A 24,843-nucleotide genomic window follows, 5' to 3' on the forward strand; every position below is an offset into this window, starting at 1 on the left:
CACTTCCTGTTAGCGCATCTTTGAAACCACAGGGTGTGGGGTGGGGGGAGGTGGCTGACATGCAGACCTCCCCATGGCAAGGTGCGCTTATTGGTCAAGGCGAGGGACGTCAGAGCCCTCGCTGGGTGGAGAGCTGCTGCCTGGGGAGAGCAGGTGGCTGACACCCTGGAAGAACAGAACTTGGGTCCAAGCTGACGACCAGAGACTGGCCCGGGCGTGGAGCGTCATTGGGCCAAGCCAGCCACACGGGGAGGGAGGCCGCCCAGGCGGGCCTTGCTTCAGCCGAGTCTGTTCCTTCACTGAGCTGTGTGTATGAAAATGAAGGCAGCGAAATAGATGGTCTCGAATCCTCAACTCTCGCGTTCTGTGGAACCCAGCTGGCTTTCGTTTTTCTTTAAAACGCAGGTACTGCTGTGTCCCTCCTGGGTCTGTGGGAGCAGATGAAGGTTGGCCACCATGCAAATGGAGGTCCTGGCTGTCCTGGAAGGGGCTCATGGCTCCTCTCTCCTACCTGAAGGTCTCATGCAGGCCATGGTTTCCCCCATTCTCTCCCAATCCTTGGTACCCTAACTGCTCCCAACTTGGGCACCAATATTGTTAAGACAGGAGTCCAGGGATTCAGGGCTCACACAGTTCAGGGGCAAGATAGGAAACTGGCAGAAGAGGTTTTATCTGTTTATTTAAAAACAGAATATCATTTTATGTACAAATATGCACAAATTTACACAAAATGTACACACCAGTACCCAGGATCTTCAGGCTACCCCTCCAAAGCCCTGGGCTGGCCAGGGATCCAAGAATGGGAGTCTCTTCTTTGGTCTAAAAATGCAGCAGTTTCAGGCCAACTAAGATTTGGACACTAAACCTAGGAATTCTGATGGAGTATATTTGGGTGGGCTAGGCAAAAATGGACCTTCTCAAATGCCAGCCTCACCCAGAGAAACTGCCAGAAGAGCCTGAGTTAGTGACCCAGAACCCCTGCAGCAAAGGAGACGTTCTTGCCCCCAACAGCTCCTTCCCCTCCATGAACTCCCACTCTTTCGATGTCTGTAATCACTTCTCTCTCCCTACACCACAATGGAACCGGGACCCCTGACACCCAGTTCCAGCAACTCCCAAGGGATTACAAACAATGGTGAATACCACAAAGTAAAGAGATGAGTTCAGGGGGAGTGTTGAGGAACAGGATGGTCAAGGATTCAACCTACTGTCCCTTAGCCAACAACCAGGCTCACACCCTTAGTTCTGATCCACCCAACTTCTGGATCCCTCCGAAGAGGCTGCCTAGATTAAGAAGCCTTAGAACAGCATCTTTCTCAACCAGGAATCAAGCCCCTGGGTGGGATCTAAGCAAGATCTGGCTGTGCCCAAGTCCTGTGTCAGCTGGACTTTCAGCACTCCAGATAAATCACAAGGTATTTTTTTGTAAGGTTTTTCTCTCTCTTATTAAAGGATTCGGAGCAGTATATCTTAAAGAGCTCCCCTGTGGAGGTTTATTTACAGAAAATATGTACATGGAGCAGGTCCCAAGGCCACCAGAGGGCAGAGGGTTTCTTCTGTAACAGTTCCAGCCTCTGGCAGAACCCTTAGGGATGCTTCACACTCACCCCAACGCCCCTGGGTGGTGGGAGCCCTGCTCCCACTCAGGAGGCCAGATTCCAGCTCCAGCTCTGCCCGCAACCTGGGTCTGGCCAAAGTCTCCACCTCTCTCCTCCAACCTCTGCATCATTAATACTGCTCTGGGGTCTGAGGAAAACACCTGCGTTTCAGGCAGAGGTCACACAGCCACACCACACACGCTGGGCCGCACCACACACAAACCAGTCCCACGTTGCTCCCCAGCCACCAGCATCAGATGGCACACGCGCAGTTCACTGGACTCTGACACCACACTCACCACGGCACACTCACCTCTCCACACACACACACACACACACAGCCAGTGACACTCACACACCACAGACATACGCAGTGACCTGCACTCACACGGGAGGGACTCGGCCAGGGAGCCCTCCCACTGCCGAACAGAAGGGTTGGAGGAGAAGGTCAAGCAGTCACTGGGGGTGGGGAGCAGCTTCCTCAAGCAATGGGACGTTTAGGGAGGGTCCCCTCCTCCCCAAGGTGAGCGGAAATCCATAACATCAGCAGAAGGAGCCAGGGAGGGAGGCAGGCCTGGGTCAGACCAGGTGCCCGCGCCCGTTGATGTAGATGCCATTGCCCGTGGGCTTGGCCCGAAGGGTCCCATTCTCCTGAACAAAATGATTCATGGCCTGCTTGATGCCTTCATCCCGGTCTTCCTCTTCATCTGCCCGCCCAGAGCCTGGAGACAGCAGCTCTGTCTGCGTTTCAATCTCCCGCACGGTGGTCAACGTGGAGTAGCTGCGACCCTCTGGCTCTTCACTCTGGAGACCAAGGGTAGAGGACAGGTCAGGATCCAGGCGCGGGGTGTCCTGGTCTGATGGGGCCATTGGGGCACGAGGGGTGAGAGGTTTAGGCCCAGTAGGGGTCATGGTTGTTTCAGAGGTACAGAGTTCAGAGACCAGGGGCCAGGAGTGTTAGGCAGGGCAAGGGGAGATGGGAGGACCATGGCATAGCAGAGGTGTGGGGCTGGGCAGTGCAAGCCAGGGTTATGATGAAAAGGACAGGTCACGGGGCTGTAGTCCCACATCTGGGACCAGGAGAGGGATCTAAGGAGACTTGTGGGGACACCGGTGGGGCCGGGGGCCTCACCATCACAGAGCAGCTACTGTTGTCCTTGAGACTATCAGGGTGGCCCTCGGCTCTCAGCCCTACACTCTCCTCCGGCTGTAGGGCCCGGACATGGGGAGGAGTTAGAACAGGGCTCAGCCTCCTCTCCTCAGCCCCCTCACCTCTGTCTTCCACCTGCTTCCTCCCAAACGACCATCCCCCCTCCAACCCGACACGTTCATTCTCTCCTTGGCACAAACGTCATCATAACCACCCCCCCATAACCCCACACTGGAACCAGTACTGATGGTGGCTTCCCAGAGCAGTCCCCAGCGTTGGGGTGGGGCGAACCCCAGAAGACCCATGCAGCTCTGCATCCCCAACTCCACCCCCACCCAACCCCAGCTATGAGTCAGCGCCAGACTTGGGGGGGGGGCTGTGCTCCCAGTTTGCAGTGGGGCCCCAACCCATGAAGGCATCCAGCCTTGGCACACACCTGGCTCCTGGGGTCTGAGTGATGGGAGTGCAGTCTCCGGATAGAGTTTTCCCTGGTTAGGGTCAGCTCCTCCTCACTGGAAAGACATGCCCTTGTCAGGAGCTGAGTGCAGTGGTAGCCTCCCCAGGGGAGACTTACCTGGCCAGCACATGAGCCTGAGCAAAGTTGGGGTTTGTGCACACACGCGCGGGCACTTGGTGGTACCTGATCTGGACCCCCCACCCTCGGGCAGTTGGTTAGCCTCACCTCCTAGGGAGCAGGCGCTAAGCACCTTCTCGCCTCCCCCAAGACTTCTCCCCAGTTAGGTCCAGAAGTCCCCCAGAGGTCACTCCCCTTGGTGCCAGCCCACCCCCCGCTTGCCTCCTCTTCTGCCCAGAGTTGCATGTGGGGTGCCACATGCAATGGCATCCCCAGTGGCAGGACTTACTATTTCTGGGTCATCTGCTGGGCCTTGCGCCGATGGTATCGAGACATGAGCACAATCACCACCACCAGGAGGCAGAACAGGAGTGCGGCGATGACGCCCACCACCACCACAGAGGCCGACACCAGGTCCAACTGCTTCCCGTGGGAATCCTGAGGATCTGCGGGAGACAGCACTGTTGGAGGCTCTGCGCTCACCCACCACAGAAGCCACGGCCCCCCACTCGCCCACTGGCCTCAGCATCCCTCCCAAGCCACACCCTCTGACCCTCTGCAAAGGACACAGGCCCAGCCCCCTCTGAACAAATGCTTTCCCGGTTCACGGTCCCTGTCCTGCTCCCCCACCAGACCCTTGCCCCCGCTCCCACCCCCACCCCTTCTTTACCCCCAGCGCTTACCAACAACATCCACAGTGACCCGAGAATCTCTAGAGGAGAGCGCATTGCTGACGTGGCAGACATAGGTGCCGCTGTGCTCTGTGGTCAGTGGGGGAAAGCCCAGGGTGTCCCCTTCTGCTCGAACCCCACTGGGCAGAGGCCCGTCCAGCCTGGAGGACAGGGAAGCTGCTGGGTGCTGGCTGAGGCAGGCTGAGGCTGCCACCACCCAACGTGCCCAGACAGCTCTCTATCCCCCTCCCAATGACGTCACCCATTGCCACCGGCTGTTCCCACGGTGCCCCTCCCTCCCCCAGGCAGGTCTGGGCAGGGGCCCTTTCTCCAGGCTGCCCAGCCTGACCCGGGCACCCCCCACACACATTCAGGGAAGCTCCACATGCGTGCCATCCCACATGCAGCTCGTCATCCTGTACTGGGTACCAGGTAGACATATAAAACGCACAGTCTGGACACTCCATCCCTAGCAGGACTCAGATGGACTTGGAAAACGCAACCACAGCCCTGGCACCCTTGACACATGGCTGGCACAGGAACGCGGCCCAGGCAGAGGCCGCACGCACAGCACAGCACTCACATGGGAGAACATGGCTTTCGGGGGGCCACACACATGTGCACCTGCACCCGCTCTGATTCTCCCAGCACCTCAGGCCCTGGGAAAAGCTGAGGTCTCCTGGAGGCCACTGGTGGAGGTGAACAGGTTCCTATGAGGTGCTGGCAGCACTGTGGCGGTTTTAGGGTGTTGGTTTAACAACTGTGACAGCCAACTCACTCTTTTTGTCTTATCCACATTAAGCATCAATCTTTAAATACTGTGCTATAGTTTCTAATTTAAAAGGTAGTGGGAAAAGCCAAAGATTTATTAGCTGACTCCCTACCAATGACCACATCGTCTAGACTTGCTGATACAAGCCAATAATAATATTTGGTGACCATGCACATTCTTATGTGGGTCTGAACACGTGACCTGATTTATTTAAGGTTCAGAGTATATTGTCCCAGTCCATAACGAGTACATGCTGGCATGGGAGAGAAGAAGCCCGGTTCCAAGCTCTGTCTCCCCAGGCCAAGCCCTCACCGTGTCCAGTTGTATGTGGGCGGGGGCTGTCCTTCACTCAGGCACTTGAGCGTGGCTCCTTCTCTGCCCACCTGCCACTGCTTTTGGTCCTCAAGTCCCCTCACGGAGGCCTCAGCAAGGACTGGAAGAAGGTGGGAAGAGAAAGAATGGAAAGAGTGCCTTTGATCCCGCTTTTCTCAAAGGCCCCCACCCCACGCCCTGCCCTGCCAAAAACAGCCCCTCCCTTTTGCTCCCGCTGCCAAACCTGGCCTAGCCCCACAGTGCTCAGGCCCGCTCCCGTCTTGAGCTCCGAGAGTCCACATGGGTTTGCCCATGCAGTAGGCTTGAGTGTCCCCCGGCAGAGCCACGCATCGTACATTTTCTGAGCCCCCCGTGACCCCTAGCATAGCACTAGTCGTAGGAACATGGTAAAGAGCCCCGATTTTCCGAGGCTTAGCAACTTTACTAGTTGATTCATCTCTTTAACACACGTGGGTTGAAGACCTATGTTGCGCCCAATGCTGGGCATTTGGTGCCAACCCCGAGGTTCGTCTATGCTGGGAAGACAGAGTCTCCGGTTCACGAGCACCGTCTGTGGACAAAGCCTGGTGCAACATGCCCTCATTCGTGGTTCCTAATTCCCATCAGAACCCTGTAAAGTTGGTGTAATTATACTCATTCTGTTGATGAAGAAAATGAAGCCTCTGTCAAGACTGAGTAACACCAGTAACAAGCAGAACTAGAGTTTGACCCATGTCTGTCTTCAAATCCTAAACTGCATTTTACAAAGTGCTTACAATTCCATGCTTATATTTGAGTCTCCCAATAACTACATGGAACAGCACAGATTCCTTTATGAAGAGGACACTGAGGGTCAGAGGAGTCTAAGTGATTTGCCAAAGTCACGTGGGATGGGCTTCAGGTCTTTAACCTTGGGACTGTGTGGCCCCCGGGACCCAGGCTGGCCAGACTGCTGTGGTTCAGGGCCTCGGGGCTCCGGGTACCTTACCCATCCTCTTGGAGACCGTAAGGATCCTTCGCCAGGATCCAAGTACTCACAGGCCACATGGAGGATGTGGGTGATCCTTTGGTCCTGGAGCAGGCCAGGATGGGACACCACGCAGGTAAGAGGCTGCCTGTTCATGCTGCGACTGGGCACCAGGTGGAACTCTGAAGTGACAGCTGCTGAGCGGGAGTGCTTGAAGGAACGACTGGACGTCGTGCCCTTGACCTCCGTGTCCCAAGTCACGCTGGGGGCCGGGCTGCCCTCTGCTGTGCAGGAGGCTGCCAGAGTCAGGCCCTGGCCCTCTTCTAGCGCTGGACCAGGGTTCAGTGAGGGAAGGGGAGGCACTGCGGAGGGGAGGGATGCTGGGGGTCACCATCCGCACAATAAAATCAAGGTCCCCACCCCAGCCCCATTCACCCTCGCAGGGGTGCAAAGCCTCAGGCCTCCCTTTCTTATTTCACCACAAGGACACCAGAGTAGCAGAATTGCAGCTGACTTGGTGTCTTTCTCCACTGTTTGAATATTTTAGAATGAGCATGGATCATTTATTTTTTAATAATATAATAGTTTATTTTTACATCATTTTGTGCATGGGTCATTTTTAAATAAAGATAATGAAGTAATTAAAAAACCTAACCAGATAACATCTATGTAATAATAATAATAGCCACTGTTTATTAAGCACTTACTATGTTAAGCACTTAAAGTGTTATGCGAAACACTTTACAAACTTTGAATCCTGGCAACACACCAATGAGGTAGCATTGTGACCCCCACTGTACAGGTGGGGAGACAGAAGTTCAGGGAGGTTCAACGATTTGTTCCCCATCTTCGGTTGTAAGTGACGGAGCCTGGATTCACATTCAGGTTTTCTCATTCCAAGGCTGGTGTTACTAACTTCCATGTAGATAAAGGGAAACTATAACAAGAACTTTGTTTTTATCTTTGTAACATTAATAGCCCACGTGCAGACTGGAAAAGACTGAAATTGACCACAGGTCTGGGGAATCCATGGACTGAGTGACCACAATGTCCAGTGGTGGTTTAGAAGGTGATTGTGGACCACCGTCACTAACAGTCCAGCTCAAAGCAAGGATGAGCCCCACTGTTATAGGGTCACACTGGCCACAGCAGGTCTGCATGTCCACATCTAGATCCCTGTTTTATTTATTTTTAATTTCTTAAAGATTTATTTTATCTATTTATGCATCCAAGAACTGGGGTGTAGGCCAGAGGTGCAAGAGTTGGGTGAGAAGATATACCAGAGACAGAGTGGGGGGCAGAATAGGCAGATTCACTGAAATACCCTGCTGAGGGGAGCAGTGGCAGTGACAAGAGAGGCCTGCTGTGCCATGTGGGTCATCTCCCTGGTCGGGGATTGAACTCAGGCCACAGTGGCTGGCCATAGCTTTGTAGTGCTGAAGCTTAACCCCTGCACTACCAGGGAGATCCAAGATCCCTGTTTTAAACTCTCAAAGCAAAGGAGGTTTTGAATGAGTGTCTTTAGCGGAGCTGTTGCAGAAATAGGAGGTTTAACTTGGAGAAGAGTCAGTTTGGGTGGGGTGTGACAAAGGACCTCAGTTCTTCGAAAGGCTATCATGCAGGAGTAAATAAGCCTGTGCCATATTCCTACAGCAGGAAAGCAACAGAGGGGGGAGATTCCAGGTCAATAGGAGGAGAGGAAGAGCTTCCTAGGATGCTCATTCTCCTAACAATTGTAGCGTCAAACTGTTCCAGTCACTCAGAGAATTTCCAGATTGGGTAGAAGATGGGCTGGATAAGGCTCCCAACTTCCCACAGGACCCCAACTCTGCTCCTCATCCATTTTTGTCTCCCAATAAGGTCCAGTGTCCCAGCCCATACAGCAGCCGCCCCCAGACTGCCCACGTGGGACTCCACTTACCCAGAACGCGCAGCCGCAGCCGTGCCTGGAAGCTGCCTGCAGGGAAGGTGCTGACGCGGCACTCATACTCGCCCTCATCCGCCTGCACGGCGTTGCGCAGCAGCACCGCTCCATCCAGCGGGCTCCGTGGGGGCGCCGGCTGCTCCACGCGACCCTCGTAGGCCTCACTCACATGCAGCCCATATTTGGAGTGTAGCAGTGCCAGCTCCCGGACGCCCTCACTCGCATCCACTCGCGCCCACGCCACCTGGCCCACCTGCTCGCCCGGGTCCCCTCGGTAGAAGCAGGGCAGCTTGGCGTCCTGGCCCAGCACCACGGTCACTACGTCTGAGGTCTCCAGCTCGCCTGCGCGGCACCGGCCTGCAAGGGTCAGACAGGAACAGCCAGGGTGAGGGGTGCAGCCTGAGCTGGGGATGCTTATTCATGGGGTAATGACGGAAGGCAGCCGGAACTTGGAGCATTTTGTGCTTGCAAAGCGCGTTAAGTGCGTTTAGTCCATTACCTCATTCGGCCCACAAAACATTCCCAAAAGGTGGGCGTTATTATGCCATTTAACAGATGAGGAAACTGAGACCCAGAGAGAGGAAGTGCTTGCCTAAGGCCACACAGAGGAGAGAGGGAAAGGGCACACCCTCTTCCAGCCCAGGCTGGCATCCAGAATTGGAGGGTGGGAGGCTGGGCCCAGACGAGGCACCCAGCCTCTGCCCTCAGAAACTCGCCGTCCTCTCAGGGAGTGGATTTTATGTGCACAGAAACAGGGAAAGCCACAGACAGACTTTCACAGAAGGCTCAGTCTACCAAGGGGGGTCAAAGGAAATGCTTCCAGGAGTCACAGCAGGCCCGGGGCAGTTGGTGCTGGGAAGGGCCCTGAGTGTGGGAAGGGTCCATCCCAGCAGGCCCTTTAGAACATTCTTTTCATGGCTTGAAGATGAGAGACGTGGATTCCCAGAGAGAAGGTATTCTATGTGGGAGGAATGGCACGATCTAAGGCTCAGAGGCAGGAATGAGCAAGTCACTGAAGACAGAAAGGCCCCAGGTCAGAGACCAAAGAGATGAGGTCAGGGCAGTTACACAGTGACAGGGTCGACAGACGGTAGCCAGGGTCAGAGGAGTAAGATGGGGACACGCGGAGAGGGCATGTTCCTTGCGCTGACAAGCAGTGGGTACATTCAGCCATCTATCCTTCCCTGCCAGTGAGGACCCATTGGCCACGCTCATGGAACCTGAAATCTGTTCAGGAGAGAGCACATGGAGACAGACATGGACACGTGTGCTGGTTTCTGGCTTAGTCTCAGCTGTGTGTGTGACGGGCCACTTGAGGGGCGGAACAGCCACTGCAGACCTGGGTCACAGGGGAAGGCCTCATGCATTAGCTGAGTGGGATTAGGAGAGGAAGAGAGCTTGAAAGGCATTCCAGGTGAGGGTCCAGGTAGGCAGCCGTCAGGGTGGGGATATGGAGAGGCAGATTGGCTCAGAAAGCAGAAAGGAAGGACACCTAAGGTCAGCTATGTGTTGAGCAGGAATAGAAAACCTGGTTGGCTGCAATCTCCAGGACCTTGCACATGGCGCAAAGGGATTTTGATTTGGTCAAGAAGTGGCCAGAATCCAGTGGGGCTGCCTGGGTGGAGAAACTTGGTAAGATTCAGTTGCAGCCCTCCCTGGTGGCGCAGTGGGTTAAAGTGCAGCACTAAGAAGCTAAAGCCACTTCAGCACGAGTTCAATGTCCGCCTGCTCCGGAAGTGACCCATGTGGCGCCACAGACCCCGCCTGACCCGCCCGCTGCTCCCCTCAGCAGTGTACTTGGTCAGTCGGCCTGTTCTGCTCCCCACTCTGTCTCTGGTGAATCCTCTCACCGCCCCTTGCACTTCTGGCCTGTACCTCAGTTCTAAATTAATAAATCTTTTAAAAAAAATATTTAGTTGCTGACCAGAAGTAGAAAAAAGAGAGAAAACTCAAAGACAAGACTTAGGTTTCTAGGGTGGTTAAGTTAGGAAGAAGGTGGGGCCTTGGCTGGAAGCTCTTCGGTATAAGTCAAGGGCTACAGCACGTGAAATCTCGGACTGGGGGCAAGTGGAGGTGCCTGGGACGCAGGAGTTCCTCTCCTGAGACTATGTAACCAGCAACGCCCTATGTGTGCAGCCCCTGCTGCTGGCTGTACTTCACACACCTCTGCCCTCCCTGGCTCACCCTGTGCCCCACCTGGAGCACCTCCTCCCTATGTCTGCTAGCGCCTACTCGTCACTGTCTGGATAACTCCTACTCATCCTCTAGGACACGCTTAGACATCACTTCCTCCTGGAGTCCTCCCTCCCCCAGCCACCGCTGGCAAGGTCAGGGGCCCTTCTGTCCCCTCCTCAGCACCTGACTTTTATCCCTTCACTGTCCTTGTTCCCACGGATGATCTTTGCTATGTTCTTGTCTGCCTCTCCCACCAGGCCAAGCACCTCAAGTGTAGGAAATGGGTCCCTCATCACACATGGGCAGTTTTTTAAGTTAAAGCTCAATGGTGTGTGGTCTGCATTCCTAGTCTATAATTGGCGCTCAATTAATGTTTATTGAATGAATGAATGGGTGGGAGGATGGACGGACCAATGGATGGATGGATGGATGGATGGGTGGATTGGTGGGTGGATGGGTGGATGGATGGGTGGATGGGTGGATGGGTGGATGGGTGGATGGATGGATGGATGGATGGGAGAAACATACAGGAAGAAGAGAAATAGACAGTTGATGGTTGTGCATGGCAACCTTGGGGTGGGCTGGCTAGCCAGCCTCACTGCCAGTGGGAGCATCTTGGGACTGGATCTAGGGGAGCAGGAGGGAACAGAGGGAGCAAGTCTAAAGGGAAGAGGTGGAGCCTCACCACAATGACAAGGGGGATTCAGAACCTGGGGCAGAGGAAAGGGGTCCTGTGGCCCTGCTGGCAGGGGTGGAGGGAGGGAGGATCCTGTTGGGAGCTGGGAGGGTCTGAATGGGACGGGACAGACCTGCAGGGCCAGATACCAGGGCCCTGACCTGCCTAAGCTGATGTTGGTCCCACCCAACCCAGCCCAGGAGTCCAGCTAGCCATTCACACCCCTCCCAGGCACCTCCTTCTGGCACCAAGGAGCAGGGCTGCCAAGGAGGTAAACTTGAGAGAGGGGTTTCCCTGCACATCTCTGTTCAAATGCTATTATACTCTCCATCCCCATCCCCACACTTGCCAACCATCTCCCACCACCACCAATCACCCACATTTCCCTCAGAATGCCTTCTAACAACAGGTGTTTTGTAACCAACTCATACCTCACTCCTAGACTTCCATGTTCCTGCCTGTGATTTCAAGATCCCTACTCCCAAGAAATAAGCCAAAGCTTTGCAAAATGGGGGAACCCCTAGAACAGGAAGGTGACATTGGATCTCTCCTATAGCCCCCAATGTCCTAAATAGTCCACTGTTTAGTTAGGGGCAATATGCTCTTTTACCACACACACACATGCGCGCACACACACCGGGCTACGAGAGCATTCAGGGTCTAGAATTCCTATCCTAGGCTAAATGAACTAGAAGCCTAGACTGCCAGGCTGAGGTAGGCCAGGTCTGCCTCTTCGTTCTCCCCACCCAGTGCCCGCCCGGCGTCAGCATGATGATGTCACCGGAGTAAAGAGACACACCGCCTGCCTGCCTGCCTGCCTGCCGGTGAGGTCACCCCGCGGGCATGGAATGGCCAGGCCAGACCAAGCCCACACACCCTCTGCTGCAAATTGTTTGCTGAGGCCAGTGGGCTCTGCCGGCTGGGCCCTCCTCCCGCAGACCCTGCCGCCCCTCCTCCAGAAGCACCGAGATGCTGGTCAGAGCCGGAGTGATTCAGACGCTGCAGCACAGCAGCGGGCCCAGCAACAGCCACAGCAACAGCCACCACCAGCCACCACCTTGCGCAAGGGAGAGAACAGGCCCAACTGGCCAGACGGGATCCCTGCCCTGGCCTCCCCCACCCTGGCCAGGCCCCCACGGGCCTCTTTGGGGCCCTGCCCTCTGTGTACCCCACCTGCTCCCAGACAGGCCCTCCATTCCTGCCTTGGATGGCAGGCCACTCCCCACCTGTGCCCGGGTCCCAACTCCCCTATCTGTGTGAGGCCTCCCCTCTGATCTCAGGAGGGGAAACTGAGGCTGGCAGCTATAGATAACAGTGTCTTTGGGGAAGGAGACTTTTCTTCATGGGGGAACGTTCTCCATCATACGCCCTGCCAGTACCTATGGGGGCTTACGGGGTGGGGGGAGTCCTGTGCTGAATCTGTAAGGGGAAGGAAGGGTCCCTGTGTCTTAGTGTAGGATCTGTGGCGAGGGCCTGGCCAGTAGAGTGCGTTCCCATCCATATCAGCTGTCTCCTTGCATGGACTTAGGTGCTTGGCACATATGCTCGGTCTTCTATTTCCAACTGAATCCACGCACTTGTCTGTATCCAGAGCACAGAGGTATGGACCGATGTGTGTGAATGAAGCTGTGCACGTCCATGTGTGTCTCACGTGCTCCGTGTGCATGGAGTGCATTCCTGTCCCCGGAACTGCACACACAGTAAATATTTTTATGTTGATTTCCCTGGGCTTCCGCGTGTCTGTCTCCTGCCCTTGTTCAGTGGCTCTGCACCTCTCCAGACCGCTGGACTGTGGCCCAGGCAGCCCTTCTCACCTTGCCCCAAGACTCCAGGGCAAATTCATCTCAGGTGGAGGTACCCAGGGATGAGGTCACTGTCCCCCCAGGTGATGGGAAATTGCCATCAAGGGCTCCCCAACAGAATAAAACAAAAGCTCTGTCTACCCTTGCTCCTCAGGTTCCAACTAGAAGGACTCCCACCCTCCTCACCACCCCCAGCCACTCCCTTGGGCCCCTAACACCTGTGGCCCCCCAAGGAGGCCTCTCCCTGGGAATCTCTGTCAGGGTTTGCTGCTGCCACCACCAGAAAAACCAGCTCTCCTCCAGGCCTAGGGTAAGGTTGTCTGGTGTGGGTTTGGTGGGAAGGGGGGGTATCCTGCCTGAGGCTGGGGGAGGGGTCCAGGCTGTCTAGGGTCTCACACGGCTTTGTTAACTCTTGCCTCCCCTTGCCCACAACAACAGACTCTTCCACAGAGAGCAGGAATATGTGGGCCACTTAGGGCTAAGATAACACCTGGAAGGGAGCGCTGGAGCCTCCCATTCAGGACAGGTGATATAAACAACCCCGCAAGCCCCTTTACTTCCACCCTTCCCCCAATAACCTTGGAGTGCTGAGGAGCTGTGAAAACCAGGAATTCTCTCTCTGCCTTCATCCCCCTCCCTCACTTACTCCCCATTGTCCTAAGCCCCCCAGCTTAGTGAAGCTTCCCAGCCCGGGCAAAGCGCCCACCCACAGATTAGAGTCTGGGGAGGGGGGCCTGCACCCATCACAAAGGGAGATGAGAACAATGGGAGAGGGCAGGCTTGAGGCAGCCCCTGCGCACTCTGGCCCAGACACAGCTCCCAGCACAGATAAGTCCCCTAAACCCCCCGGAGCCAGAGTCTGAGCCGGGCTGAGTCACCACAACAGCCACTCTGTGGGTGGGAGACCCAGAATTCAGCTTCTCCCAAACTCCTGAGATCCTAGCCCCCACCCCTGCCATCTTGCCAGTCAACCCCAGCCCCAATGTGGCCGGCTCTGCCCCACCCCAAATCACAGCCTCAACCCAGCTCTCAGGACAAGGGGGTGGGGAACAGACATCTATGGGAAAGCTCTTGAAGCCAAAGGCTCCCCTCCCTGAAAGTCGTCCCAATCATCCCTTTTAGCCCTCCTCCAAGAGACTGATTCTGAACTTGACCTTGGAATTGCAGATTCTGTTCCCAGGTGCAGCACCCAGTTCCCCAGCTCCAGGCTCTCCTGACTCAGCTCCACCCCACCCCCACCATTCTCTGCAGCAATAACCAATTGGGAGTTTAGAAAACCTAGGCTTACTCTCCTCACTGGACCTGCTCCATGCAGCTGTGCACCCCAATTACTATGCCAGGAGACACCCCCCCCCCCCGGACCCTGGGGCCGTGGTTACAGGCAGGGACCCAGGACTCTACTGTGGGTACTTCATTGCCATCTCCGTGCCTGGGTCCCCTTAGCCCAGCTCCCTGAAATACAAGGGTGGGACCAAGGTCAGCGGGGCCACAGGGCTTCCCTGGGATTCTCCCAGCTCTCTCACCTTGGGCGGGGAAGCAGGCCTCGCTTTCGGGCTTCCCTGGGTTTGGGTAGGTCCTACAGGAAAGGGCCTGCCCCCTTCTGTAAACAGGAGGAGAAAAGCAGGGATGGGGCCCCTCCCTTTCTAGGAAACTAACCTCAGACTGAAAGTTGATCCTCAGCCTCCAAACCCAGAGAACCCCATCCTCAGTCCTGCAGAGCCCTGTTGGACCCAGATAGGGAGCTGGAAGTAGGATCTCATTGGAGGGGTATTGTAAATTGGGGCTCCTTAGCCCCGGGGCAGGAGATGGGGGAGGGGACCTCACCCGGAAACTCATCCCATTAAGAAGAGACAAAGAGCCCTGGTGTGGTGGCGCCTCCCAAGCCAGGCCTCCTCTCCCTGCCAGGGTGGGGCCCGGCCCCTGAGGCTCAGAGCCCTAATGGCCCGGGACTGGGGGGGATGGGGGGGCACTAATTTGCAGCATTGCAGGGGCAGAGGCAGCATCCTGGGAACAGCTACCCTTGGTTCCCCTAGAGATGGGACCCAGACTTTTTCCCTCCAGTCAGCACAGCGAGGCCCACCACTTTCCCTTGAGCCCCACCTGCTCTGCAGTCAGGGGCTGCACAGTCACAGCCACAAAACGTCAAAGCTGGAAGCACACCTCTCGTCTCACCTCTTGGTCTACTGAAATCTAGTTTCTCAATTGACCAAGATCACCTGGCATCCTAATGCAGAAAAGGGGCCAGAACCATACTGATTCTTGACTTCCCAGTACTGGACTTTTTCAGAGACAAGAAATACTCCAGCCCCGACTGAAGTGTCCACACACACAGAGAAGTCACAATGGGTGGGGATGGGAACGGACTCATCCAACACTGGGGTCTGAGTTCCCACCCTCAGAGGGCCCCCCATCACCATTGTCCCACCTTCTCCTATCACCCACCTCTCTAGGCAGTTTAGAACAGCAGTGGCCCTCAGTAGCATTGGGTAAGGTCAAGGGTGCCGCCCTAAGCATAAGGGGGTCTTCCTCCTTCCCCTGGGCTTCTCGAAGAAAGGGCAGCTTTGATAGAAAAGGCTGGGCCTGCACCTGGCCACCAGTGCATCACGCACACTCAGTAGAGGTGCCATCCTTCAGCAGGGCTCAAGAGACCAAGACGCTGCCCAGGTGTGCTCCAACACTGGTTAATCTCACAGCCCTCTCGCCTATTTCTCTCAGTTTTCCCATCTATAAAACGAGGGAGCTCTTTGATCCCTTCCAAGTGTGGAGACATCTCAGTTTTCTTTAGGTGTGGGTAGATCCCACAGGAGAAGCCCTGCTCAGCTCCTTGGCCCAGAACCAGCCCCACCCTCTGGGCCTGAGCAAGTGAGCAGTGCGGTCTGAAAGGTGGGAATGAAGCTGTGGGGGCAGAGTAGAGGATTTGAACACCTGATCCTGTGACTGGAGGATCAGAGCAAGAACAGCCACCACCAAATATCTCACCCCACTCCCCCAATAGCTTCAGCTGGGGATGGGGGGGGATCTCTGCAGGGCCTTTGAACAGCAGGGGTTCTCTGCTACTGCTCCTAACACTGGGGACCCTACTATCCTCTAGATAGGGCTCTGTCATCCCAAGGAGAAAGATTTTGCTGTTACTTTCCAGGAACAGCCTATGGCACCCCACTGGTCTCCTGGTACCTGCATTCTTATACACACTCTTCCTCTTGCTTACATCACTCACATCTGCTATAGAGTCATTAGACAGGAGCAACACAGGGCATGTAGTTGAGAAAATGGGGGACAAGGGATGAACAAAAGGAGACCACACCGTCCAAAGACATCTTGCCCTAGACACCCCCTGCCTCACCTAAGTCATACCTTATCACCACCTGGCATCTAACAGTGCCCAGGGAGGGGGCCACGGTGAGAGGAGCTCCAGCCCCCACCCCTCGTCCCCCAGAAGGTGACCTATCCTGGATTCTAGAACACTGGGGAGACAAGAGATAGAAGCACCCTGTCTGCTGTCGGCATCAGGCTTCCTACACCCTGATGACAGCACACACCAGCTCAGCCCTGACTCAGCCCCAGTTCCAGTCAGCACTTCTGAGGCTCCAGGAAGTGCTAGGGTGAAAGGCCCCCCATTCCACCCCCTGCCCACCCGCATAGGTTCACTGTATCTCTACCCCCAGAGCCAGCCCCAGCCAGTGCAAGGCTTGGGAGATAGTAGGGACCACAGACAGAGCCTTGACCTGGGGGCTGGAAGGGGATAAGAAGGGAAAGGGCCTCCCTGGTTCTTCTGGGGGTACCACTGGCAGTTGGGGGGGTAGGACAGAGATTGGTTCTTCAGTCCAGAGTCAAAGGAAAAAGAATGTGGGGGGGGCACCCCAGGGAGAGCACCCCCTGGGACAAGTGCGCGTCCTGAGGTTCAGGCCAGGCTTACCTGTAAAGGACGCCAGCAGCAGCAGCAGCAGCAGCCAGGCCTCGGGCCCCCACATCTCGGCTCCCAGGGACAGGGCCATCAGTTGAAAGACAGGGCTGCCCAGTGTCTCTGAAGTTCCACCGCGTTCTCCCTGGGAGCCGGCTCTAGAGCTGGGAGGGCACCAACCCAGAAGACAGGAAGTCCCCGAGTCCTCCAGGCACGAGGCCCTCTGCCTCTCCCTCTGGGGTCTCCACTAGGAGAGCTGGCCCCGTTCTACCCACCCAGCCGTAGCTGCCCCCAAGAAGCCGTGATCGGGAGCTCTGAGCTCCCCCAGAGCAGCTTCCCACGCCGTGGCCAACAACGACGGCAGAAACCTGGGAACCTGCTCAGCAGGTCAGAACAGGTGCGTCTCCGGGGGCTGGGCCTGGCACAGAGACTCGCAGCCACCGCCCCCACGGCCTGGGCTGGCTAATGGGAGCCAGGGAGGGAGGGCAGGACTGGGGGGGATCCCATCTTGTCTCCGGGTTTTGCCTTGGAGCGTGTGGTAGGGGCTGTAGGAGAGGCAGGGAGGCGAGGGCAAGGCCTGAGTGGTCAGAGTAGGGCACCAGGCCAGGGTGGACATGGACAAAGCTCTGCTGGGTAGGAAGGAACCCTAGCATCCACACCCCTGTCAGCCTCCCCAGGGCCTGACCATGTTCCCTGTCTCTTGCAGGGTTCAGTTCTGGAGTCGGAATGAACGAAGGTCAGAACTGGCCCAGATTTCTCACCCTTCAGATGAGGAGACAGGCCAGAGAGGGGAGGGGGCTCCTGAGGACACGTAGCTTTGGTAGTCACAGTTTGCTCAGACACCCTGATGAGGAGCTAGCTCAAAAACCCCTGAGAAGGAGCTTAAGTGACCGCCTGACCCCACCCATGTACAGAAGCCAAGGGATTGAGCGAGGACTTTGTTCCACAGGTTCCTGGCTCGCTGGCAGGGCCCTCTCCCAATTTTAACACCTTCTTGTTACCTGGCCGCATCCCAATAGTGCACCAGCACTGCTTGAGCAGCAGGAATGCTTGCCACCATGCCTTTGCTCAGTTAGCCCACGTTCGGCAGACAAGACCACAATCTGCACTTTGCCATTTCCACCTAGATTTCAAATATTCTCTCTCTCTCTCTTTTTTTAAAGATGTATTCATTTATGTATACAAGAGCTGGGGTGTAGGCCAGAGATGCAGGGGATGAGAGGATTCACCAGTCAGAGTGGGGAGCAGAACAGGCAGATCTACTGAACCACAGTGCAGAGAGGAGCAGCGGGTGAGGAAATTGTCTGCTACACAATAAGGGAAACCTCCTTGGCCAGGGATCAGGCTGCAGTGACTGCCAATAGCTGCATAGTGCTGAGACTTCACCCCTCACGCCACCAGGGAGACCCTGATTGCAAATCTTCTGGCTATAGATTCTTATACATATAACCATACTTGGAAGACCAGGTGTCTCCATTTGGGGGACACATGAACATGACTACCAGCTTATGTGAAAGCAGCCAACCTAGGCCAGGGGCACTGAAACATGAATTCTCTGAAAAATTCCAGAAAGCAAGGGCCAAGATCCCTGACACACTGAGGCTAGAAACCCAGGGAAATACAGAGACAAAGACTAGAGAAGAAATAAGATACAGATTGAATCTTGCAGCAGGACTATCTGGCGAAAGGCAGGAAGGAGAACAAGAGCTGTAAGGGGCAGGGGATATTTCACATCTCCTATTGCTCGGTCAGCTCTACCTGTCAAATCAAACACACCTTTCAAAACTGACCTCAAACGCCACTTCTTCACGAAGCCTTTTGGGCCTTCCCTGACATTAATCTTCCTGCCTTCTGTTCTCCTCAGCCTTTGCCCATACTTTATTATAGCTTGTGTCCTCGTAATTTGTGTGCATCTTATCTCCTTAACTAAATTGTAAGTTTCAAGTGGAGAAGCATTGATAGGAGCGGGCTCTGTGCCAGTGGAACTGGTGGAGGTGCGACACCAGAGGATGGACACCAGTTGCATGTGGTCCGTGGGCTCCTCAAACATGGGTCTTGGCTCACGAGCCTGTCCTCTGGCTGGGACAGCCCTCATATTTCAGGGGGAGGGACCACATGTCTGGTGAAGACCTGAATGTGGGATGGAAAGGCTATTTGTTGGGATCTAGCTCCCCTTGCTTCATCCCAGAGGAGGGGTGGAGAGGCTAAGGGAAGAGTCAGGGAAGCAGAGATCCTGCCTGATTTGCCTAAACTTGGGGGCTGTGACCCAGCCTTTCACTCTGCCAGGGGTCCGTGACCCCAGCTCCAGGCCGCAACCACAGCAGTGAGCTCTTCTCCCAGGGCTATTTCCTGTAGGTCAAGGGGCTGCCTCAAGGGCCAGGCCAGTTGCCCAAACTCCTGCTTCTCTCCACCTCCACCTTGGCGAACCCCTTCCTCTCTTCAGGTCCCCACCTGTGCCAGGGAAGAGCCCCACCCCGATGTGGCTTTGAGATCCGCTGTGGCGGGTGGGGTAGGGCCGGGGGGGAATGGGAGGGCGAGCATCCTGTGTTATAATTATAATTATCACACCTTGGATCCTATCGCCTGGTTTCAGAGGTGCTTCTTCCCTTCCCACGGATTCACCCCTCCTGGTGCAGGAAACCACAGGAGAAACTGAGGTACTGAGTGGGAAGGCAGTTAGATCACAGGGGGGCACCCAGTGCCTACCTAGCTTCAGCCTTTCCACTCACAGGATTCCCCTGCCTACTGGGAAGTCTGCGAGCCCTGAGGGGAGCCCGTCATCATGTACCCAGATGTGTGCAGTAAGGAGCACTGCAGGGAGGCAGAGGGACTACTCAGACCAGGGGGTGTCCTTTATTTCATTGTGGCTAAGTTGAGGTGCTGGTGGGCGCAAGTGGTGACCTTGAAGTAAGACTAAGAGCCCCTTGGGAGGAGAAGAATGTTTGACTGAGGGGTATTCCAAGCCTTTACTGGAGGGAATGGTCTTTCTCTCCCTCATCTCCAAGACTCTGCACCCCCATACCCTCACAGGGGCATGCTTTCGGGGTATCCATCTTCATGCTTAGCCTTTCCTCCCCTCTCTGGGATGAACCCAGGGAAGGTTGATCCCAACCTGGGCTTAGGAAGACTTCCCAGAGCAGTGCTGGGATCATGGGCTCTGTCCTTTCCTCCATACTGAACCCCCACTCCTCTCATGCCTCCCTACCCGCCCACCTCCCACCTGCATTCTGGGGCCTAAGAACGGGAGCAATTCAAAGCAAAGAGGCACCTCTAGCACGTGCATCGCTAAGAAGGGCGACACTGCCCACGTACCTGCACCCCTGAGTTCATTCAACAGACATTCAGCAAGCGCTACTCTTTTGCCAGGTTCTGGGAAGGGAGCAGAGACACAGGCATGCCCCTGCCTTCAGGAAACCCTCAGAACACGCCATGTGCCGCCACCACAGTCTCCTGCGGGCCCCTGTGTGTGCACACACCGCGTCCCTACTGGCAGCTCTCTCTGCACAGCGCAGGCGCCCACTGGCTGCGTGTGTCCAAGCAGCCGCTGGGAACCCATCGCTGTCCTCACGGCAGGCTGCACACCTAAGCCAAACCGGTTGGAGTGGGTTGTGCTGAAATTTTTGTTTGTGTCAATGGGACTTGGAGGTGAGTCAGGGAGGGACAAGGATGGGTGGGGTGATGTGGGGGAGAAGAAGAGTGAGAGTGAGGGTCAGGGTAAGTGAGGGGGAGGCAAAGAGGGGGTCAGGGTGGACAGGACTGGGTGGGGTGTTGGAGGCTGGGCCAAGGATGGGTAGGAGGGGTTGAGAGCGCTCTAGCATGAGTAACATCCTGTTTGCTTGCAGTGAGATCCTAGGTCAGAGCAGAGGCAAAGGCTAAGGGGAGACCCCTGGGTTTAGGAACAGAAGAAAACAGTAAATAATACATCAGAGTGGAACTTGCTGGAAACACCATGTGGACATGGTGTTTACTCTCCATTCGCACCCGGGTCAGCTTCTCTGTAATGTTATATTACTCCCAGTCTGCTCTTTGCCTGGTGTCTGTAGCTTGTACAGAAAGTTAGTAGGGGTCTGATTGACACTGTGGTGGGAAATTACTGATATGGGACTCAACCCCACCTCCCAGGATCAAGGCTAGTTTAGGTGGAAGCTTCAAGGTCAGCCCTCCTGCTCCTTCCCTGGAGGGGTGCAGAAGGACTGGCCACACAGACCATAACCTTTCCTCCCTTGAAAGGCCCTGGGCTCTGAAGCAGCTGCTGCTTCACTGTGTCCAGAACTAGGATAAAATCTCCCTGTCTTCCAGGAGATTCCATGAGTGTGCTGCGTGCAACCTGGCTCCAGCCTGCTGCCCTGCAGGCCCTGTGACCCCCCAGTGCCAGCCCGGCCTTTGATGACAGTCACGCTTCCTCGTTGCCCAACATCCCTTAGAGCTCAGGGGCTGGATTTGCTTGTTCCTGAAGCTCCCTGGAGTCGGAATGAGCCACCCAGGGGAGGAGGTAGCTGAGCAGAAGGCACACTTGGGCCATTTCTCTGCAGACTACTCTGAGCAGAGCCCTCTTTGTGCCCCACTGTGCCTCCCCCAAGCTTCTGTAACGCATGAAAACTGGGACCCTGTGTCTTAGGATGGGTTTGCCCTTTTAGAAGGTTAGAAGTAGGTCCTGATATTCTTAGAGGAGAAGAGGAGCCCCCATGGAAATCAGACTCTTCCAGGTGGTGACGCCAGCAGCAGAAGTTGCAATGGCAGGGAGGAGAGGAGAGCAAAGGTTAGCATGTTCCTAAGAATCTGGTGAAATGGATTTTAGTGAGGACCCTGCATGCTCCCATCTCTGTCCCAAGCACAGAAAGAGCCAGGCTGCTCCCAGAGAACCCCCTGCAGGGGACATGGAGGCAGCTCTGTGCAGCCAGCCTTTGCACTCATGTCAAGCAATAGGGTGGGTTCTGCAGGTGTGGTTTCTCTTGCAGTTGAGAGGGCTACTTGCTAGCATTGGCCTGCCACCACCCGACTTGTCCTCACAGAGGAGGCCTCCTGAGGCCCTCCAGCCAGGCCCTTGGACTGGGCGCTGAGGAGGGCAGGACAGTTGTGGAGTGGAACATGGGACAGCAGATAGAAATAGAGACATGGGGCTGAGGGTGGGAGCTTAGGGAAAAGATGGGGAAGGTCTGAGGGGAGAGAGCATGTGCTGTGAGAACCTGAGGGGGATGTTAAAGGAAAGGGACAGGGCCTCCCTGGTGGCTTACCAGTTAAGTCTCAGTGGCATCAATGTGATTGCCCACTGCAATGGCCTGGGTTCTATCTCTGACCAGGGAGCTGACCCACATGGAGCAGCAGACCTCTCCTGATCCAGCTGCTGCTCCCCTCAGGGTATATTTCAGTACATCTGCCTGCTCTGTTTCCCATCTGTCTCTGGTGGATCTTCTCACCCCCTGCAACTCCAGCCTACACCCCAGCTCTTATATACACAAATAAATAAATAAAAGCTTTGGCCCTCCCTGGTGGCGCAGCGGGTTAAAGCACAGCACTGAGAATCTAAAGCCGCTTCCGCATGAGTTCGATTCCCGCCTGCCCCGGAGGAGACCACATGGCGTGGCAGACCTCTCCTGGCCCGCCCGCTGCTCCCCTCAGCAGTGTACTTCGTAGATCTGCCTGTTCTGCTCCCCACTCTGTCTCTGGTGAAGCCTCTCACCGCCCCTGAGCCTCTGGCCTGTATCCCAGTTCTGTATGCACAAATAAATAAATCTTTAAAAAAAAAATAAAAATAAATAAATAAATAAATAAAAGCTTTTAAAAATAAATAAAAGAGAGGGGCAGAGCAGAGAGGACTTCCAGGAGGGGTCAAAAATTGGCAGGGACTGAGGTTTCCTGCAATTTGAGGGCAGATTTTCTTTTGAAGGTGTTATTTCTCTGTCTCTAACTCTAATTGCCTTCTTTCTCTTCTCTCACTGAGGCCCATGTCACTCAGCGCTGCAGCATGGTATGCTGCATTGCCATACTGACCACTTAGCAGGCAGGGGAGTCCCTCTAGTCCACATGTGTAGCTATAGGGAAGTTCATTCCCTGCTGCTTCTGGTTCCAGAAAACCCCTTCCCCAGGCCCCATCACAGCAGGGCCTATTCCCATAGCACTCTGAAACTGACACTACCCCACATCTGTTTTCAGTCCCAGACACAGCAAGGTTGTGGGCTCCTGGGCTGAGGCTAGCGGAAGAAAGTCCCAGTCTGTGGGTGGATGGGGCTAGATGCCCAGAAGGACAGGCCCCTGACTCTCTGCTGAGAATCAAGCCTCCCCAAAGTATACTTCATGTTTGTTTGCATGTAGCCTAGCAACACCCCCCTCACCACTCCAGCCTCACCTGAAGCCTTCACTTGAACCTTAACTTCTCCTTTGGTTCTAGAAGAGGTATAAAGGAAAAAGAAGGCCTGGTCTGTGACCAACCCTAAGCAATATCAGGAAGCACTGGTCTATGAACCATAACAAAGGGCAGAGGAATAGACTGGAGTCTAATTCCCCTTCCCACCTCTTCCCACCTGGGTGCAGGTCTCTGAGCTCTAAGGTCTTCTGTGTGGAATCCTACCCCCTAGAAAGGCCCACTCAGGTGCCATCAATGAGCAGTACCCAATGACTGTGCCCAGAGACCATAATTGGTTCTATAGTCCTAGAAAATAGCCAAAGAGTAAGCCCATCCTCTCCTGGAAAGTTCTAGAGCTCCTTGCAAGAAAGTTTGATGGCTGACTGTGTTCAACAGGAGAGACAGACAGAGACAGAGACCAAGAGAGAAAAACACAAAGAAATGATGAGAGACAAATCTCAGCATGATGAGACAGTGGAAATTGGATGGGAGGGAGGGAGTTATTAAAGAGGAGGAATTCAAAGAGACAAAGAAGCTATAACAAAAATCTGAAACACACTGAAAGTTCTACAAAGAAATTTTTGGATGCCTACTTACTTACTTCTGGGATCACTCAGGTATTTCCCTCTTCTGCCCTCAATTTCTACCATGCCACAATCACCCCATTTTATTTCCCTATTGACTGTCACCAGCACCCTCAGAAATTCAAGTTCTCCCCCTTACCACACCTCCCACCACCCTCTAAATCACAGACTCTCACCCACCATCCCAGGATATCTACCCACCTCCCCCCCAAGGACCTTCCAGCTCACGGCTCAGTTACAGGCACTCTCAGGTGTTGGCCTCTGTCATTTCTTTTGCTGGTCATCCATCCAACCTTGTTTGTTCAGGTCCTTATTCTGGTTAAGTTGCAAGCAAAGAGCCAGAGTTGGTACCAGGAAGTCAACTGGCTGGAATGAGTTGTGGGGAAAATGTAGAAAGGTCAGAGGACTACAGTGGAAAAACCAGCGTGAGGGATTGAGGGTTGTACAGCCCAGGAGGGAGGCAGAGAGAATTGAGGGGTTTGGGGAGTGTGAATAAGAACCCAAGGACCCATTTGGTGGCTTCCTGTGTGGACTGAACATGACTGAGAACCAGGGATGGTTCTAGGGCCAGACACTGGGATCAAAGGACAGAGAAGACGGAGTTTTGTGGAGGTTTGAGCGAAGGAAGCCTTGGTTTGGTGTAGGGGCAGATGTCTAACAGTGAGAAACTGAGCTGTAGGGATTCTCGCTTGCCAGGAAATAACTGGCAGAGACCAAGCTCATAGGATATTGACAGAGTAAGGACCAGCTGAGCTGCTGCCCAGTGCTACAGTCACACAAGTGAAGATTGCCTGCTAGTTTTCTTTCTTTCCTTCTCTTTCTGTCTCCTCCTCCTCCTCCTCCTCCTCCATTTCTTTTCTGCCTCTTCCAAACTACGGTCTGGATTCATACCAACCAGGGAAGTGGGAATCATGAACAGCTCCTCCCCCTGGGCTTCTAGAGCAGCACTAGATGCTACCTCTGTCACTGGGTGGAAGTGGGGAAGACTGCAGGAGTGTATGGCCAAGCGGGAGGTGAGGATCAGGCTCCATGTTCAAGTGGCATGCCAACTGCTGAGAACTCTGTCAGAGTGGAAACTGGGAGGAGAAGAAAACAAAGCTGGGAGAGGAGCTGGAAAGGCCCCTGGGGTGGGGAGTTCCCTGTTCTATCAGGAGAGGAAGAATATGAGTCTGGCAGAACAGCTAAGACTTAGCCAAAAGCAAGAGCCTAAAAAGGGCATATAGGCCAATAAAGTGTGAGCCAAATGACCCCACCTCCCTGCCTAAATCCTAGGAGTGTGACAGATCTGAATCCAGCTGTTGGGAGGTTAGCCAGTCAGATGCCTTAGGGAGAAGACCAGCTTCAAGATTTCAACCAAGGATGTTGGAAGTTAGTAATGTTTTAGATTTTTTTTT

At 54.9% G+C, this 24,843-nt stretch overlaps 1 protein-coding gene across 2 annotated transcripts; it reads right to left on the reverse strand.

Annotated features, from left to right (window-relative positions):
* Positions 1-1,930: 1,930 nt before the first annotated feature.
* PVRL4 (poliovirus receptor-related 4) lies at positions 1,931-16,616 on the reverse strand. Of its 2 annotated transcripts, XM_004688391.1 has the most exons (9): positions 16,538-16,616; positions 7,966-8,325; positions 6,116-6,406; positions 5,078-5,198; positions 4,006-4,154; positions 3,612-3,768; positions 3,185-3,260; positions 2,731-2,805; positions 2,178-2,402 (listed from the first exon to the last, which is right to left on the reverse strand). In XM_004688391.1, exons 1-9 carry the CDS (start codon positions 16,614-16,616, stop codon positions 2,178-2,180), a joined length of 1,533 nt encoding a protein of 510 aa, XP_004688448.1. The 2 variants fall into 2 exon arrangements, with proteins under 2 accessions (XP_004688449.1, XP_004688448.1); XM_004688392.2 differs by lacking the exon at positions 2,731-2,805 and having other exon boundaries at positions 1,931-2,402.
* Between the last annotated feature and the right edge of the window lie 8,227 nt (positions 16,617-24,843).

The sequence above is a fragment of the Condylura cristata genome, unplaced genomic scaffold (genome assembly GCF_000260355.1).
Source record: "Condylura cristata isolate star-nosed mole 26May11 unplaced genomic scaffold, ConCri1.0 scaffold00024, whole genome shotgun sequence".
Lineage (NCBI taxonomy): Eukaryota > Metazoa > Chordata > Mammalia > Eulipotyphla > Talpidae > Condylura > Condylura cristata.

What these genes read in the sequence shown, in the direction of transcription:
- PVRL4 (XM_004688391.1), bottom strand. Translation starts at nt 16,616, where the DNA reads ATGGCCCTGTCCCTGGGAGCCGAGATGTGGGGGCCCGAGGCCTGGCTG. An exon ending in GGTCACTGTGGATGTTGTTG is followed by an intron (nt 3,769 to 4,005) that starts GTAAGCGCTGGG and finishes TGTCTCCCGCAG; the next exon opens with ATCCTCAGGATTCCCACGGG. An exon ending in CAGCAGATGACCCAGAAATA is followed by an intron (nt 3,261 to 3,611) that starts GTAAGTCCTGCC and finishes ATGTCTTTCCAG; the next exon opens with TGAGGAGGAGCTGACCCTAA.